Source organism: Trichoderma camerunense (genome assembly GCF_050948025.1).
Source record: "Trichoderma camerunense strain CBS 138272 chromosome Unknown V8C40scaffold_4, whole genome shotgun sequence".
Lineage (NCBI taxonomy): Eukaryota > Fungi > Ascomycota > Sordariomycetes > Hypocreales > Hypocreaceae > Trichoderma > Trichoderma camerunense.
Window position 1 is genome coordinate 870,352 of NW_028145366.1, and position 18,338 is coordinate 888,689.

The 18,338-nt window shown below is 45.7% G+C and overlaps 6 protein-coding genes across 6 annotated transcripts; 3 read left to right on the forward strand and 3 right to left on the reverse strand.

Moving 5' to 3' along the window:
* Nucleotides 1-24: 24 nt before the first annotated feature.
* On the forward strand, nucleotides 25-1,314 carry V8C40DRAFT_285276 (FAD-dependent oxidoreductase; the record flags this gene model as incomplete). Its single annotated transcript, XM_083222336.1, has 2 exons — nucleotides 25-600; nucleotides 652-1,314. The coding sequence occupies exons 1-2, from the start codon at nucleotides 109-111 to the stop codon at nucleotides 1,312-1,314; spliced, it is 1,155 nt and encodes a 384-aa protein (XP_083076204.1). The 5' UTR covers nucleotides 25-108.
* Nucleotides 1,315-1,661: 347 nt separating this feature from the next.
* V8C40DRAFT_273293 (uncharacterized protein) lies at nucleotides 1,662-3,601 on the reverse strand (the record flags this gene model as incomplete). The annotated part of the gene is made up of 2 exons (XM_083220462.1): nucleotides 1,662-2,919; nucleotides 3,015-3,601. 2 exons carry the CDS (start codon nucleotides 3,599-3,601, stop codon nucleotides 1,662-1,664), a joined length of 1,845 nt encoding a protein of 614 aa, XP_083076205.1.
* A 3,125-nt stretch (nucleotides 3,602-6,726) lies between these two features.
* Nucleotides 6,727-7,289, reverse strand: V8C40DRAFT_263136 (CVNH domain-containing protein; the record flags this gene model as incomplete). Its single annotated transcript, XM_083219430.1, has 3 exons — nucleotides 6,727-6,735; nucleotides 6,807-6,946; nucleotides 7,133-7,289. The coding sequence occupies 3 exons, from the start codon at nucleotides 7,287-7,289 to the stop codon at nucleotides 6,727-6,729; spliced, it is 306 nt and encodes a 101-aa protein (XP_083076206.1).
* A 206-nt stretch (nucleotides 7,290-7,495) lies between these two features.
* V8C40DRAFT_237339 (heterokaryon incompatibility domain-containing protein) lies at nucleotides 7,496-9,913 on the forward strand. The gene is made up of 2 exons (XM_083214225.1): nucleotides 7,496-8,464; nucleotides 8,522-9,913. Exons 1-2 carry the CDS (start codon nucleotides 7,822-7,824, stop codon nucleotides 9,742-9,744), a joined length of 1,866 nt encoding a protein of 621 aa, XP_083076207.1. The 5' UTR covers nucleotides 7,496-7,821; the 3' UTR covers nucleotides 9,745-9,913.
* Nucleotides 9,732-11,142, reverse strand: V8C40DRAFT_237341 (uncharacterized protein). The gene is made up of 5 exons (XM_083214226.1): nucleotides 10,820-11,142; nucleotides 10,630-10,766; nucleotides 10,465-10,566; nucleotides 10,241-10,399; nucleotides 9,732-10,162 (listed from the first exon to the last, which is right to left on the reverse strand). Exons 1-5 carry the CDS (start codon nucleotides 10,888-10,890, stop codon nucleotides 9,951-9,953), a joined length of 681 nt encoding a protein of 226 aa, XP_083076208.1. The 5' UTR covers nucleotides 10,891-11,142; the 3' UTR covers nucleotides 9,732-9,950.
* A 274-nt stretch (nucleotides 11,143-11,416) lies between these two features.
* V8C40DRAFT_237343 (uncharacterized protein) lies at nucleotides 11,417-16,803 on the forward strand. The gene has a single exon (XM_083214227.1). The coding sequence runs from the start codon at nucleotides 11,706-11,708 to the stop codon at nucleotides 16,689-16,691; it is 4,986 nt and encodes a 1,661-aa protein (XP_083076209.1). The 5' UTR covers nucleotides 11,417-11,705; the 3' UTR covers nucleotides 16,692-16,803.
* The last annotated feature ends 1,535 nt before the right edge of the window (nucleotides 16,804-18,338 follow it).

The following is an 18,338-nucleotide window of genomic DNA, read 5'->3' on the forward strand; positions in this document are numbered from 1 at the left end:
TTATAAATGGTCTTCACTTCTCATCAGCATTCATTGTAAACACACAGTACAGCCCAAGGGTCTTCAATTCATTTTTTGTATCGCAACATCATCAGCATCATCACCATAATGTCAGTTCCAGCAATTGCAATTATTGGAGGCGGTCCTAGTGGCCTTGCCTTGGCACGATTGCTAGAAGTCAACAAGATAGACTACGTTGTCTACGAACGAGATGCAACCTCTTCAGTGGAGGGCCAGGGCGGCTCTCTCGACATTCATGGAAAAACCGGTCAAGTTGTCTTGAAGGAAGCCGGGCTCTTTGACGATTTCAAGAAGTATGCGCGCTGGGATGCCACCAAAACGCTTATTCAGGACAAGAATGGAACCACACATCTTAAGTTTGGTGAGGAACAAGATTCCCCGGAGATTGATCGCGCCTCGTTGCGCAAGATTCTGCTCGAGTCCATTCCACCAAGTAAGATCAAGTGGAATCACGCCGTTGGTAGTGTGGAAAAGCTTGACTCTGGCAATTTTTCCATCAACTTCAAGAATGGCATTTCTGTTACAGGCTTCAAACTTGTTGTTGGAGCAGACGGTGCATGGAGCAAGGCAAGACACTTGGTGAGTAGTACCCGCGTCCGATAAAGGAGAAAAATGCTAACAACAAAATAGCTCACCTCAGCAAAGCCTCAATACTCGGGAAACCATTACCTTGAGGCCAAGATTTCGAACTCAAACCCCTTCCATCCCACTATCGCAAAACTTGTCGGAAGTGGAAATCTCATCGCTATGGGAGAAGCAAAGCAAGTTTCGGCTCAAGCGCAAGGAGACGGATCTTACCGCATCTATCTCGGTTTGACTGTTGCTGAGGACTTTGCTACTAATGGACCTGTAGACCTCTCCAAAGCAGATGGAGAGGCTGCACGCAATTATTTCGTCACCAACACTGACTTCTTCGGCACTTGGGGTTCTCCACTCAAGGATATCATTACAAACTCTGAAGGTGCTTTCAGGCCCTGGCCGCTTTATCACCTTCCATCTGAGGCTCTCTCTTGGGCTTCAGTTCCAGGTGTCACTGTTATCGGCGATGCGGCTCACGTATCTACTCCATTTGTGGGAGAGGGTGTCAACTGCTCGATGTATGATTCCTTTGTGCTGGCGTCTAAGATCGCGGAACACGGTTTAGGCCAACTGGACGCTGCAGTTGCAGCATACGAGAAGGAAATGTTTGAGCGCGGCAAGGGCTTGATTGAGCGAAGCAACGGTAGTGCAAGCCTTCTCTTTGCACAAAATGCCCCCAAGCCCTTATTGGATGTCCTGAAGTCTGCACAGTAGGATGTTTAATCTTTGTTCAGAGTCTTCATTTTCGCAATATCGCTCTGCGATTTTATAAACCAAGTCACTTCTGGGTTTTTATATACAGTTTGTTTCAAGATATAGGCTAGTACGATGGATTGTGAGGTTTCACAATCGTTCATGCATTCAAGATTTAATCCGGGCCTCGGATACTAGTTCACAGTTGGCAATGAGTAACGATAGTATTGCATCAAACATAGATAGATATACATTACAATTCTCGATAATTTTGATCATGCTGTGTATAGACTCTACTCTGCCTAATAAATGCGAATTCACTTTTTTTAATCATGCCCAAAGCAGTCATTCACGTATCTCGCATGTATCTACATGAACTGGATGACTGCTTCACCACCCTTGGACATTACTGTTGCATATGCCCATTCTTCCTTTCTTTTCACGAGAGCGACCTTAATTTCACTTTCTTTACTCTTTTGGAGACCATTTACCATCTCCTCCAAGTTTTCCGAAACAGGTATGTGAATCTTGTCTTCCCTGAATATCGTACCCACCAATCCATCAATAGTGAACTGAGACCTCAACCCAGCTACCTCTTTAGGATGAGACCGTAAGATTATGATTGCCGCCAATGATATGATACCACAAACGTAAAGTGCCTTGAGTGCTATCAAGAAATAAAATGGAATAATTGGCACCCTCGTCAGAAGTATCCTTGAGCGAGACTGTTCTATAATATTCTTTCGGCTGCTGATAGCTCCGACTGATAGTGATAACACAGCGTGAGACATAAAAGTTGCGGTGGTTTCCGCGATGTCGGCGGAGCTGTTGCCGGCGCTGGCAAAGTTGGCCGCGCATTGTAACGCGGCATTCACACGGTCGCTGCCAAAGGGGCCAGACATGATACCACCAAGAGTGCTATTTGCTAGAGTAGTGTTGAATGATGTTACGGTACCGTTCGCCCAGATATACGTCGCTTCATAGACGGTAGAAGAGCAATTCAAGATCCAAGATAGTGTTTCGACCGTGTCAGAATGATAGGCAACTCCAGGGTCATTTGCAAAGCTCTTTGAGTCAATCTGTTCTTTCACAGCCCAAGTTGCAAAATAGACGGGATTCTGATATGTGAAAGGCAAATTCTTGGTGAGGCTTGAGTTGCTAAAAAGCTTTACCCCCACCGGGCTTGACAGCGTGTTAAAGTCGCCGGTAAGTGCAGGTGTACAGTTGAACTTTGTGTCATTAGGATGCATGTGAGTGCAGTCATATGTTATTGGTTGACACTGCGTGGATACTGCGAATGTGCTGGCTTTGAAGTCGACATTTGAGGAGCTTGCTGCATCTCCGAGATATAAAACCGCCTGTGAGTGGCCTGAGGGGAAATAGTTCACTTTATTGATCGTAGAGGCATTGTGTAGGATTTTAAAAGCCTCGCTGGCGGAAACAAGGTAGCTTTTCCCCATCGCTGTTATGACGTTGCATGGAGAGCCAGTCTCATTTTTGGTACAATCGCTACTTATAAGCCCCCGACCAAATGAGTGAACAGAAGGGCTATTAATTCGCAATTGTGTTTGCTCGACCGGTATAACCACGAAGCCAAACCAGGCATCAATAACTGGAATGACAAGGCTTTTATAAATGTCAGTAACTGAGCATAAATGACTCAACGTGGCAGAGATATGGTCTACTCGTGATATCCGTCGATGATGAAGTAATACACTTACCCCAAGATTGCTGTAATTGTTATAGTAGTAACCACGCCAAAAAGAGGGCCGTCAAACTTGCTTCCTCTTTTCACTCGAAAACAGATGGCGTCCCAAAGTCCGTGCCACCCACTGATAAGAAGGCCTAATAGCACCGAGAATTGCTTTGGCGTGAGGAGTTTGTTGACCTGTGCCTCCTTCGACATCTGGTTCATAGAATTGGCTGCGAAAACTGCCATCAAGCCCGTTATCGTGCTCGATAAGTATGGAATAAGCTTTCCAGCTGCAGAAGCAATTGTACTCAAAGACGATGGATTAAATAGTACATAGTATGCTTGAGAACCCCCGCTGACCATAAAATTACTGATGATGTTTCGTGGAGCGGAGGAAATATTGCCAGAAGCTTGCAGCTCGGGCAAGCCTGGGTTAAGAGATACGCGATTCTTAAATATGATACCAATGAGAAATCCGGATACAGATGTCATGGCAAGGCATGGTACGGTAATTGCCAAAAGAATGGTTATATATGTGTTTACTTCATGCCCTTGGTCTTTCTTCTTAGCTCCCTCTTCAGTCTTGGTTAACGTCGAATACCAACGCTTAGCCATCGTTGCGAATTGATGAAGAATTTTACCTTTGAGGTTGGAATGAACAGACACAAGATTTGGAGTCAATTTGCCTTAATGGAAATCTTTGAAAGAGTCTGCACCTTCAGTATTTATTCTCAACGTGTGTCACACAATGAACTTTGTAAGGCACTCTGCATGCACATCACTGGGGCCGAGAGCGTGTCATTCCGAGATGGCAGCCTGATCTAACGTTTGAACTATGAATGCACTGAGTAAATAACTGTTACTGCGAACTCCAAGGGTCTTGTACATGTACTACCTTGACTCACGATTTCGTGGCTTACAGTAGGGCGAAGCTGAGCTAGTAGGCCTGATGCCACTGAAGAGGCTGAAAAGGTGTTATGCAGTAAGGAGAGAAGATTGACGACCGGTGTTACCGCGCACCACTTAAGTTACACAAATTGTACAACAATCACTCAGTATTCCATTGTAGAAGTACAGAGACGGAGGCCACCTATTTTTGCACAGCCCAAAATATTATAAGTATATCAGGACATAAAAGCCCTTGCCGCTGTGCCTTGGACTGTCCGTTGTGTATGCTATGAAGCATTTGCTTAGTATCTTTCGGCTTGAAGAACACGGAAACCTGAAAAGTTGGTGTGCTATGTCATATATACATAGTTAGTAATAGCTACCCACCCTTTGGAGTAACGATTCAAAATGGTAACTGGTAGTGTCCTTCAGAATATTGACAGATACCTACTATGTGGACTTGCCAAGCAGAGCCTTGTTTAGCCACGAGTTTCAAGGGCCGCGTGAAATTGGAGGTCTCAACTATGCAGCGAAATATGCGGTTGAAAAAAGCAAAAGGTCCGAATAGCCTTGTTTTCCAGAAGCCAAGGATCCGGCGCTTCACCCCTATGAGCACCGAGCTTTTGATACACATTGTAGGACAAACACCTATCAGATGCTAGTGCCACTGTGGCTGCGTTTCAAGGACACTGGTAAACATGGCTTTATTCTAAGTCCCTTTCGGCTAATATTCTTGCCAACTCCCCATGAACGAAGGTATTTACGCGCATGCGTCATCTGAAGGCACAGCCACGTATTGTCTCATAAATGCTAGGATACAAACATTATTTTATTCTCAAATGGCTGATGCCTAGATGCGTACATTAGTATTGTCATAGTTTGCTGTTTTGAATACCCGATTGACAATGTTGAATTTCCATGTTGAATTTCCATACGCATATAAAGACACGAAGAGAAAGCGCCAAGATGCTCTGATATTAATTTTCAACGATCTATATGAGCATTCACCTAGCTGCGGACTCTACTGATGGTTAGATATAGGTTTAGTAAGAAAAAACTCATTTAATTCCTCCTTGCCAAGAGGCCTTGTTTGTGTAAACTGCTTCTTGAAGCCACAAGTCAAGTTTAAATAATCGAAACTCGCACTGCACTCACCAACTATTTCTTCCAGCCCAGAACCAATTGCCTCTGTCTAGAGACCTAGGGAGATCCCAGAAGACCTAAACTATCCCAATTACCAATATTATGGTTTCTTGATACATTGGGTGCCCTTGTAGTACTCATCCATCTTGCAACACTTGGAATCTCCGTTTCCTGCATTCCATGCACAGTAATACCCATTGCCCCAGTCACACGGTCCATTTTGGTAGCATGGCTGAAGCTTTGCATTTCCAGGGTAACATTTACCGTTCAATGCTTTCTGGCCGACACCGCAGCATATTGTATTGCTGGACGCACCGCCGGTGCTGTCAACAAAGATGCTGACATTAGTGCAACATTGTGGTGTACTTCCTGAGCAGATGGTCCTCCCATCGGAGCATAAGACATACGACGGATCCACGCATTTTCCGTTTATTGCGTTTTGGTTTTGACCGCAGCACATTATAGCCCCTTTGTTGTCTTGAGTACATTGTGTTTTTCCTGAGCAAATAGTCTTTCCGTCGGTGCATAGGAGGCTGGGAATTGGCAGGTCCACGCATTTCCCACTCACGGCTTTCTGGCCAGGAGCACAACAAACAGATGCTCCCAGTTGGTCTAGAGTACATTGAGAGGTGTTTCCAGTGCAAATGAGTTGACCAGAAAGGAGTGGCCCAGGACAAGTACAGAGTGGGAAAACGCCGAGGTCCGAGCTGGTAGATGCTGGGCTGGCAGATACCACAGAGGCTTGAAGCAGGCCAAGCGCGAGCAGCGCCACATGGGTGATTGATGGCATGGCAAATATAAGACTTTGGATTCACGAACAGTAACTTGCTGGCTGCCAATTCGTAGAGGTTGAACAGTGATGAATCAAGAAATTTGCTTCCTGATACTACACCGGCTCTATTTATGTGCAATTCCCTACATTGATCAAGGTAACAGTAGATGCCCTCTCTCCTCCATCTTCCGATATTTTCCTTCCTTGCTGGTATGAAATGAGACTGTTTTACGTGAGCCGAGACAAAGCGTCAACTGAGGTCACAATTTGTTTCAATGGTGCTCTATTAATATGAAAGTACGAGTATGCAACACTACGGCACTTGATCTCCGAGTGGCTGAATGTCTTGAAATGTCTATCGTGCGACTGTTTAGCCACCGTATGCTGCTACATTCGACACCTACGAAATATGAACGGTCTATAAGAAACCACGTCTTTAAACTAATGTGACATACTAGGTCTTAAGCGGTCAGGTATACATAACCAGATTTGATCTATCTGGACAGCATCGCTGGAAAACAATAGACATTAGCTCTCGCGCCCTTTAGTTAGCTGAGTTATCTACCTGAAAGGCTCGGTAGATCTAGGCTATTAAACCGAGACACGGGAGTTCCCGTGTCTTAGTGGATGTCATATGGCCTTCGTTCCCTTGAATGGCTGCCACACCAAGTCTTACCTGGGTCCGTTAGGTCCCGTGGGTGGCTAGTCGGCTCATCGGACAACCTTATCTGCACATTTAATTTCCACGGAGAAAGGAAATCTCAAGACTTTTTTACGAATGCGAAGATGTTCACGTGTGTACTTCTCTGATTTCATGCCAGCACGTTGTAATGATCAATTGGACATCTGAGCTACTTAATTTATGAACTACTGTCCGTGGCGAAATGGAGTTTTACTGATGGTTCCATGTTTACCCCGCCATTTCAGCGCTCAACGATCAGTTAAACTGCATCATATTAGTTAGGTAATCTTTGTCTCGAAAGAACTCTTAGCAAGTAGGGGAATCGCTTAACTCACCTCCAATCGGCCGTTGATGTTGGCAATTCGATCATTCAATTCGATACCCTGACGTTCACGGTATCCTCCATCTCGCATTGGCAGCTCAGCGGTCAAGAGGGTGCCCTCTAGACGGATATCATTGGCAGACTCGGCAAAGTCTTGAGCAGTGACACAATTGTTGATTAGCACGAGATTTCTCAAATGGCCATTTTTCATTCGGCACTGAATGAATGAATAAATGGATGTTACATGGACATGTTAAGTCCGAAATACATCCGGTATGGGTGAATAAATTGTAGTAGGTAATGAAGATTCGGAACTTGCGAAATAGGCAATGTACTTACTAACGCCATCCCACATGAACCAACCATCTTCGTTACCAATGAAGTCATTGAGGTCAATGCGGGATTGGTTCCAGTTTCCACCTTCATCTGCAACGTCGGCAACGAGGATGTGGCCGTCCTCTAGCCAAATGTTGTTTGCTGAAGCTGAGAAAGACATTGTGACTGTTGCGTTTCCTATAAAGAGGGAAAAGAACTAAAGGCTGCTTAATTTGATTAAAGATTGGAATTCCTCCGAGATGCTGGTGCAAAGGATCTTATATCTATGAGGGAAAGCACATGATATTTGGAGCCTCAGGGGGCGGCTGTGTCGATGCCTAATACCCCTCATTGTGCCCCGCCTCATTTTTCATGCATGATGTTAATCGCCAGTGTTGAATTCTACGCTGTTGAAGTTCTCTCAAGTATTGCACATGTCGCAAGAGAACTCCGTAGAGTTGTCAATCATCAAGGCCATTGGTCGTATGTGCTTCTACAAGGGTCATCGGTTAGGATGACTGATGCTTATTGTCTACGTTCTATTCTCAGATGTTCTTGTTATACGCGTTTTGACATAATGACGACTCTGCAAGTCAGGATGACTACTACCGCGTCTAACATGAAGCTAAGACGCGCCAGCTGAGCGTCCAGCCAACTACAACTACCGTATCCACTCAAGCTTGGAAACCCACAACCTGTCGATTCTCTTCGTGATGAATAGGCATAACATGGCTGGGCTGGAAACTTACCCCGAGCTTCCCGATTCGCGCAGCATTCGGGTCATCAAGCTTCATGGCGCCACCAGCCCCAGTGATGATATTCGATTCGACCTCATCACTGTGTCTCTCGATGCACCGCTGCCGTATGAGGCGATCTCATACACATGGTCTGGGCAACCCCTCGACCGACCCGTCTACGCCAATGGCAGAGAGTATCTCGTCACTCGAAATGCGGAGGACGTCATGAGGAGACTACGCCCAAGCAAGACTGAGCATTCTCGCAATCTGTGGATTGATGCCATATGCATTAACCAAAAAGATGACAAAGAAAAGGCAGTAGAGGTACAGCTAATGTATGAGATTTATGCAAATGCAGAGCGTGTCAATATTTGGCTTGGCCAAGGATCCGAATCAACTGCTCTCGCCCTCAAATGGCTGAGATGGTACAGCTGGACGTTTTCTCCAGTCTGGAACGCTCAGGCAAAATGTGCGGGGGCAATTACATCTGCAAGTTCAATCTTTATAAGGCTGCTTTTGGGCATAGCCGTAATATGCATGTCATGTGTCTGCGCATGTATCATGCTGCTTGTTGGGGCCGTAGTCTTGTTTCCTTTTGGGTTGTTACCCGTCTTCAAAAGTGGGTGGTCTTGCTACTCCCCATTTCAGCTTCTCCAACTAACACATACTGTTCAAGGCTATAAAAAGCAGTTCCGAGATGGCTTAGCTGACTTGGCGTCCATGGAATACTGGGAGAGAGCTTGGACCGTTCAAGAAGCAAATGCTAACGAACTGTGCTTTATTCTGTGCGGCCCGTCTGCGCCGCTTCGGCTTGATCTATTTTACATGAGCCATTACATGATCCCACCGATATACATCTTCAGCACCCTTAACAACAGCAAACTCAATCAGCGCTATAGCTTACACATGCTGGACATATTTCACACCCATACGCAGGCGGAGTTTGGCACCCAAATCTTTGACGTTCTTTGTAAGACAAAGGCAACGATAGCCAAAGATAAGCTGTTTGCTATAAGGGCCATGTTTCCTGATAGTCTGGGTGCGTTGACTATCGATTATTCAGTATCTGACAGCGATATTTATACCGAAGCCGCCCGTATCGTTCTAGAAGAGACACAGAATGTCGAGTTCTTTAGATATGCTTGCCAACCTGGTCGAGAGGACAAGTTCCCCAGTTGGGTACCTTCATGGTCAGCGCTTATCGACATTCCTGGTTGGATCTGTAAATTTGCGCCAGCGACAATTTCCCAGGAGGCTATTATAGTAGAAGAGGATGATATGAAAGTACTCACGCTGAAGGGACGGCTGGTTGACAAAGCTGCGTCTGCTATCAGTGAGCGGTTTCCAAGTGTAGCACCCCTGCAAGTCCCATGGTCACGCTCGTTGGATCTCAATGTTGCGCGCGAGGCCTTGGTGGTGTTGAGGGGATGGGTACATTCAACTGGCGCAACAGACAACCAGGACCCTTGCATGCACCAATTGGCATGGATGATATCTCAAATGATCAATCTGGATGTCAATGACGTTCTGGCTTGGTTTCAATTAACATGGTCCGAGGACAATTTTGGTATGGAGAAGCTGTGGGACTACGGATTGCATGGGGGGGAAGTCTGCGATTCTCGGAAGATCACGGTGAATTTCTTGCAAATGGTCAGTGGCAGGTCGCTTTTCATGACGGAAACAGGAAGGGTCGGGATGTCAACTTTGGTCATACGCCCAGGTGACGAAATCGCGCTGCTTACAGGCGAAAAGCTGCCATATGTGATCCGCAAAAACCTCGACCGTCCAGACAAATACTCATTAGTAGCGCCGTGTTGGCTCAGTGGTGCCCTCATGGGTGAGGAGTGGCCTGGTTGGAATGGGCAGCTGGAGGACTTGGAAGACATTGAACTGGTTTGAGACCACAAGCCACAAAGGTGGTTGTGACAGAAGAAATGCTTTTCATTCCTCGGAAGCCTACATCTGACTCGAGGTTACACAATGTGGCGAAGCTCGTGATAGCCATGTGAACATAGATTCCCTAAACATATCCAATAGCCTTTGACGAAGCAATGATCCATTCATCCCACTTTGCCACATTGAAGCGGGTTCTTTCTCACCAGATTCTAGAGTTTGTCGCCTGATAAGGAAATATTATGCGGGTTCGTCGATGTCAGAGCGTTCATGGACCTAGTTGTCACAGCGTCCAAGCTAGATCCGCTGAGGATGGTTTCTTTAACCTTGCTGATCAGTTCAGCTGTTGAGACAACACCAAGTTTGAGAGCGTCTGTAAGTAATCTCGCGACGCCGTGCTGCATCACGCCACGCAGTATTTCCTCTATTTTTTAGAACATGCACGTTAGCCCTATGACGACTTCGACCGCGTCGCTATCTACATGAACGATATTTGACTCACTTTGCATGGCTGGCGTGTGTCCTTTGTGTAGAACGATTGTGTACTTTTTAAGCTTCGACTTTGGATATTTCGTCGATAGGTTGATGGGGTGGCCTAAGCTGACAATGGTATGCTTACTCCCATCTTTTTCGGTAGTTAATGAATAATATTTTCGTAGAGCTGAGACCGTGGTTGCGGTGGTAAATTAATAGAGCCTTCCAGCAATAGCGTGAGATTTCGCCTACCTTCTTTTTCTTCTTTGTCGTTGATGCATTCAAGTTGGATAGGCTTATCTTCTGGTCTCAATCCGGCTTTCTTCAACAACTGTCGAATAATCTCATCGTCCTCTGTTTGTATCACATACATCTGAATCAGCGGTGCACTTTTTAAAAGAGGCGGAATACACTCACTGTATACTATGATCCCATGCTCAAAACGAGACTCGCCTGAGTAGCACATCAAGAAGAAGACATCAATGTAGCCAACGAGACGTATCTTGCCGGGCCATCGCTGATTATCAATGAGAATATCCCACGGATGGATATCGCTGGGTATAAATTGTTAAGGCCAATACGATCACGATGGTCTGCGATTACATACTAGTCACATTCCAGCGTGTTATCATCAATCGTTCGACCAAAAGTACGGAGAACGCGATGATACGATGCCATTTTCGGAGAGCTCTAATTGAATTGACATAAATTGGCTAGGGGACAAAAGAGCACGGGCAGGTCGAACGTAGTTCAAGTAATGCTGAACGTTAATGAGGACGAATGCAGATAAATTGAGGCTCAAAATTGATGAAGCCCGTCGTACAGCAAATGTCGAATATTCTAGGCCCAGATACAATGTAGCAACTTTAACTCACGCAAACGATCAAATGGCCTTCGATTGTCTGCATAGCGTGTGAGTGCGCCTACATGTCACATTAGGTCAGCCTCTAAATCCTCCTATTCGTTTCACCACAGAGACCACGTCACGCAACTTTGGGCATTGATGCAGATACTTATGGGGCGCAAGACGATGGCTGCATGAATTATGGAGATTATCGTCTAATGAGAGCTGCAGAATAGCATGTCTTCCACAACTGGCCAATCAAATCCCAAATTCGGTGAGTGGTCGCTTGCCACAGCCTAACAAATGACAGAGACTGAAGAGACATGCGCGGGGAGAAGAGAGGCTCCAAGCACGATTCATGTCTTCTTCATAGTACAAAGAACACCGAAACTATATCATTGCGGCTCAAATTGCGCATTATGCGCCTATGACTTTGGCAATTGGCTATATATAAGCATCGTTGAATTTAGAGACTTGCTGATCCAGAGATCTCTCAGCCGCCCTATAATGCGATGATTTGTTGACGAAACTACAAATTTATTACTTATTTTGTGATCTTTAACCGATTATTACCATATAGTCTTCTTTGCAGACTTCAACAACCTCATCTACAACACAGGAGGACATATCCTCCATCCCCTACTCTACCATGCCAGATCAACTTGACGAAGAGGACTCTTCAAAGAGAGTTCTCGTTGCGAGGAAAATGCTCAAGACGATGGGGTTTCACGAAGAGATGCTAAGAAGTATCGTCACATCATGGCTCGTTCCCCGGTTTAGACCAGAGATTACCTCCGAACTGGGTCAAAGTCTTACCAGAATCCAAGACGTTGGGTTCTTGGGGATAGCAAACAACTCCACCGAGGGGCTAAGACCTTACCGAATGTTCGACATAGCAGATCGTATGCTTGTTGATAACATTGATCCATCGGCACCATACTGCATGGTATCCCACCGCTGGAAGGACCCTGAAATCAACCTGGACCTACTTCGAAAGGCTAGAGAAGACGTCTCTGAGTCTTATCCAGTTTGGTACAACTCGGATCGAAATGATGTTGAGATCATTTTAAAATACTGTAAGGAGAAGGTGAAGCAACAAAGAAAAAATGTTAACGGTTATGCCGTAAAGAATAGACTTGATGAGAGGCTATCACAGCAAGGCTGCTATGTCTTATCTCTTCTTGGGATGCACCACAAGAGCAGAAAGATTCACGCGGAAGTACGCGACGCGCACGCAAACTTGGAGAGTATTGTTCGAGACCAGAAGGTTATAGAGATGGAAAACAGAGTATACAAGGACCTCAACAATAAGGCGAAATATCCTGGTGGTGGAAATACAAATGGAACATCGACAGTGGAGGCTGATCAATACGAACCTATAACCAATAATGTTGATGAGAACCACGACGTTATTAAGGCCGCATACGACAGAGTATTTGACACAGAATGGGAAAGAGACAAGCAGTCGGAGAATATAAAATTCGATGCTCTCAGTCGGGATCTCCGTGAGTCAGTGGACGGTATGATTCGCTGCTTACGTCTATGGAGATCCGCCATCAAAATCGAGCAGTCCATTCTGAAAGCTGGAGAGATTTTCGACCGTGGCCTGCTACCAGGCCAAAAGCAACAAAAGTCTTATGTGTGGCTTGATACCTGCTGCATAGACAAGAGCAACCATAACGAGTATTCTGAATCAATGTCGCTTATGGGGGATTGGTATGCACAATCCGCGTTTACTCTGGTACACTTGGACACTGGATTCGATAAGTCGCCCAAAGGATCTGATGCAGAGATCTATTGGAAGGAGTTCTTGGACACAGATGGCGATTATGAGAAGTTGGCTTCAATCCCGGACCGAGAATTGGATCAAGTTCAGAGCTACAGAGATATTGACAATGAGCCGGAAGTTGAGTGGTCTACGAGAGGATGGACGCTGCAAGAGTTGGTCATGAGTAGAATGACATACTTTGTCAATGCTGACTGGCAGTTCCTACACCGACCTGTTGAGAATCTAGGACGCGCGTATCATCTCATACCTTATATCGATCTATATACCGAGGCTCTCGACGTCAAGCCCACCCCAAACTCGTGGAAGCCCGAGGTTTTAATGACTGCGCTGTTGAACTCTGGGGCGGTTCTCCAAAGTGACGCGATGAAAGTGGTCTACCCTAGGATTCAGAAAGAGTCAGAAGAGGTAGAAGTCGATGATAGTCAGTCTTTGAGCAACCGGCTATTGACTTCGATTGCGATGCCATGGAATTTGATGGACACCGTGTTCCATGTCGTCAAGCCCGAACCAACTAAGAGCGAAATACTGAATGACAAGTCCTCACGAGACGCCTTGCTACGAGAAATATCGGTACTTTGGGACCCAGCATTGGCAACTAAATTTCCTCAGATTGAGGCCAACGAAAAGGACAAAGCAAAGCAAAAGCTTTTCATGGTTCCCGAGAATGCATTCCCTCAAACTAGCCCGGACGCAGAAGAAAGGGTATTGCATGCACTTTCTATCATCAAAGCTCTCGAGTTGATGGGATTCTGTTTCCCCAAGGACATATCCCGTGAGACTGCCAAATCCGAAATGGCACAAGCCGTTTTCTTTGCCGCCGTGGGTCTAATCGAATGCTACGATGAAACTCGGTACCCCATCATTGTTCAGCGAATGTTGCAAAGTGAGATTGGTGGCGGTAAACCGAGCGAAGCCCAGGAAAAGGAACTGTTGAGGCTAAAAAGGGAAGCGGAGAAGAGGGTGAAGCTTGAGATGCGGAAAAAGCTCTTCCAAGAGCTGCTCAACTCCTTTCCCGAAGCAAAGGAACAATGCTCCATCGACGAAATGAAGAATACGGAAGAAAAGGAAGAGATATTATCCAAGACTCTTGCGTACATCTTGAATGTTGTCGTCGACCTGGTGAAACCTTTGATCCAGGAGGACCGACAATACATTGCTGACTTTGGCAACATCACACTCCTCGACTCTTGGATAGAAGGTACCCAGAGATTTGGTTTCACCACCCAAGAAGTCATGACTTTGGCATGCGAGCGAAAGACTACAAAGTCATTTGATCGTGCATATTCATTGATGGGTATCTTGGGTGTTCGATTCCCAACTTTTTCTGCAGAGGGATATGAGAAAGCACTCTGCCGACTCCTCGATGAAACAATCACCATCCATAACGATGTGTCAGTTTTTAACTGGGCTGGGTATAACAAAGGAAGTTCGATGCGCGGCCGCTCGATGTATCCATCAACACAGGAGGCATACAAAGCCAAAGGCGGAAGGCTGCACAGCCGCAATTCTTTTTCGGAAATTGAAAAGGACAAGATGCTGAGGACAACAAGCTCGTATCATGCCGTTGTCGCACTTTTGCGCGATGCGATCGATTTTCTCAAGAAGAACACTCCGCCTAAGCAGGAAGTTGAATGGATTCAAGACATTGCAACAATTGTCAAGAGCTTCAAGTTGGATGAACTGAAAACGCCCCCAGTTGACCATTCAAAAGCAGAAAAGCTTGGGAGCCATGCCAGCGTCCACAGTAGAGCCGAGGCATTGCCATATGAGATTGAGATTATCAGCAAATTCATTGGATACATCATCAACCCTTCCACTAGACCAAAGCCTGGCCCGAATATCGAACCGCAAACTATAATGATGAGAAATCTTACGTCCCAAGTTTCTATCAACACCGAAATGGATCACGTTTACGACATACCTGCTCGGGTATCAACCGATGATACTGCACCAGTTGAGCGACCTGTTTCTCCAATTACGAACCAAGACCTTACGCCTGCAGATGATGTGTCTGCTGTGGTTCCAACGGAGATTCCATCTCCTGAGGGGGGCGTTGATGATGAGTCTACGCCTTTAGGTAGAAAGAGCAGATTTGTAGAGCAACTCTCTGAAGCAGGTCAAACTCGAGTGGCGTCGATGGTAGAGTCACATAACAAGGCGCAGGATGGAGATGAGATTGTGAATCCCGACGACGATGTCACTCGATATCTCCAGAATTGGGCTTCGAGAGTTTCCCAAGGATTCAAAGCAGATCGAAATACTCTAAAAGACCTACTGCCGGCAAAAATACATGGGATACAATACAAGATTGAGGAGCAGCAGCATCAAGAAATCTCCACCAACAAGGTGTCATATTTTGGCTCCTCGAACATGGTCTCGCCACACCCTATCATAGTCACCAATGCAGGCATTGAAGGTATCTTCGACGTTCAGCGTGTTATTATCACAATGGCGGATATTGATGGCCTTCGGCAACAAGTCGAGCATACGACAAGTACAGAGCAAATAATATCCGGTTACTGCTCAATCAGTACAGGCTTTGCCCAAGTGATCGTACGATTTTCCTGCAAGAGTGGCCTCTTGAGGAAACAGCTCGAGGTCAACGATGGAATTGATTTCGACGTGATGAAAGAGAAAATTCCAAGTAAAAAGGAAGATAAAAAGCGAGAGCACAAAACCACTGCCAAGGTGCTTTGGAATAAGTTGAAGAGAGATAAAAAGGACAAAGACGACAAGAACGGAGATAAAAAGAAGAAAAAGAAAAAGGGGAAAGATGAAGCAAATGATGGCACAGAAAGCGACCTACTTGGGTCGGAGATTTTGGATGATTCTGGCAACAAGGATGAGGTTGAGAATGAGGAATCGGAAGGTCAACAGATTCGCGACACGGACGAAGAGAAGACTATCAGCCGGATGATCAAGTTTATCCAGGAAGAAGACCTGCGACTTGTGGCGGGTGAGTGGGTTCTTGCACGATGCTCAGGCGTGAGCGACGCCAACTGGTTTCTCTGTCATCTCGAGCTGGGCTCAACACATCCATTTTACGGCTATCGAATCCCAACAAGTGAGATTGACTTTGAGAATTGTATTCCGGAAGATGGGCTGGTGTTGGCGTGGAACACATACATGAACCGAAAGAAGGAAGAAATGTGCAAAATCTTGACAATGCTGCTCAAGTCAAAGGAGCGCAAGCTCAAGAGGAGAAAGCTGGTCGGTCGCATACTGCGTGATCTGGCACCGGTGGATGAGAAAGCTGAGCATGAGCCTGAAGACATTCAACAAAGCGTGGTTGACAGGATTGATACCAATGACGGCGAAATTGGTAATACACAGAATGAGTACGACTACCTGGATGAGTACACCCAGGATAGAAGTGAAGCTGCGAGAGGATTGCGGCCAAGTTCGGAGCATCACTCTTACGATTCCGCGATGAGCATGCCACAAGATGACATGTGGTCAGCTCCCATAGATCCGCAATCTCAATTCACAGCTTCGAGCTTTGAGACGCCGAGCAATTTGCCCAACCAGGAGCTCCGTCCCGAAGACTCGGTATCCAATATCGGAGATCAAGACTCGAGGCCGAGTCAACAGCCGCCGACGCTGCGTGGCTCTACAGCGGCGTCAAAAGACGGCGAGGAGGATGACGAAAAATCGCATTTCTGGGATTATTTGCCATTTATCGAAAAGGTCGCCGAAACCAAGGCCAAGCATTTCGATAAGCATTTGAGTGCTACGGTGTTGAAGGACACGCCTGCGGTGCTTCGGCAGGCGATTGAGAATTTGAATGACAATAGGGATTTCTTGCCGGCCATGTTTCACTCTGCAAAGAAGGTTCATATGTTTTAGGGAATTTTAGGTAGCAATTGATGAGCTTTTGTTATTTTACAGCGAGATGAATTATTCAAATTGTTATTCAATACTATTATCGTGAGAAAATAGAGACACTGCTACAAAAGAATCTGACTGGGGCCAAGTTCCATGCCCTTTACTACAAGTTGATCTCGTTTTCACAACTCAAATCGCAGTCTTCAGAGGAGAGGCCATAGATGATACGCGTCGATTTGTTCTTGTTAGTTGTAATTAAATTATAGCATTTTAAAAGCCTGAAGATATGAGCTACACGAGCATCTTGTCATAGTCGATGACCGCGGAGAGCAAAAATTGGAGATGGCAGACACTCCGTGCTGTCTACCCGGCAAGCAACAAAAAGGACTTATTGATAACACGTACGCTTTATCTTTGAGCTAACAAATCTCCAAACTATCTATACTTAGAATGATTCTGAAGGGCCCCAGATCGATTATTGCTTGTCGGCAGATGCTCTATCTCTACATGTAGCTTAAGGTCACGGTTCAGCTTTCCAAACACGCGACTTTCTCTCTAGTGGACACATACCATGACTCTTTTCCTAGAAGCAAATTCCCCCTCAAGTCATTGCAATGAGCGCGGTATTTAGTCAAGTAACTAGCCGATTCCACTCTTAATGTTACCGTGTATAGATGCAGCAATCAGGAAGCCATTTCTCGGGCGACAAACATCTACACCTAGTGGTTCTCGCTCGCCATTCGATTCATCTCCATTTATGATTCCACCACAACCACATCAGAGCAAGGAGAGATTGAGTATCGAGTGCCAAGAACCACATTATATCTACATCTTTGAAACGTACAAAAATGGCCTGATTCGCAGGTTCCTTACACTTTCCGGTGTACGCGACAGTATAGACGCGAAAGAGAGGTGCACTTGGTTGATTCCGTGATTCCGCGCTGTTGTACCAAATCCAGCCTATACCAGATATTCAGAGGCAGAAACTATATAACGAAACTATTTGTCACTCTTAACGCGGTACTTGAAATTATTAGTGCATTGAACCGACGAGGGAAGAAACCTGAATCGTAAAGACGAAAGACAGACATGCAGATCATTCATATCACGGGGGCGATGGCTGGAATGTTGGCACGGCATCAGGAAGGCCGGGGCAGCTCGGACTTCCAGAATGCGCTGACACTTGACTCAAATTTAAACAGTAATTAAGTATTTCCTCTACTCTGGCTTAATCTCATGCCATTTGAAGGGATACTGTGAGCGTCGTTTGGTGAGACATGACGCAGTACATCTTCATAGCATGAAGTGCAGAGCATAGAAAAGACTAGATGCAGGCATTCGGCTCCAGAAGAACCTGACAAAATGGATGTGCGCCTGATCTTTTTGAGTATCGAGTTGATTGTCTTCATTGTTCGAATTGTATTCAAATTCTCCAAGAGCAAGATTACCAGACTCTAATCTGTTCTACATAGATCCTCCAATTGAAATGACATCGACGATGATGTCTCAGATGGCAGCATGCATATTGCCTAGTACACATTCTCGGTACTGGCTGATGACATGGAATTTACTCATTCAGCTGGTATACTTACCAAGTTGTATTCATATTAATTTGTATCTGAGATGTCGATCTGTCGGCATGGATGATGATGGTGATGCTGCCTACGT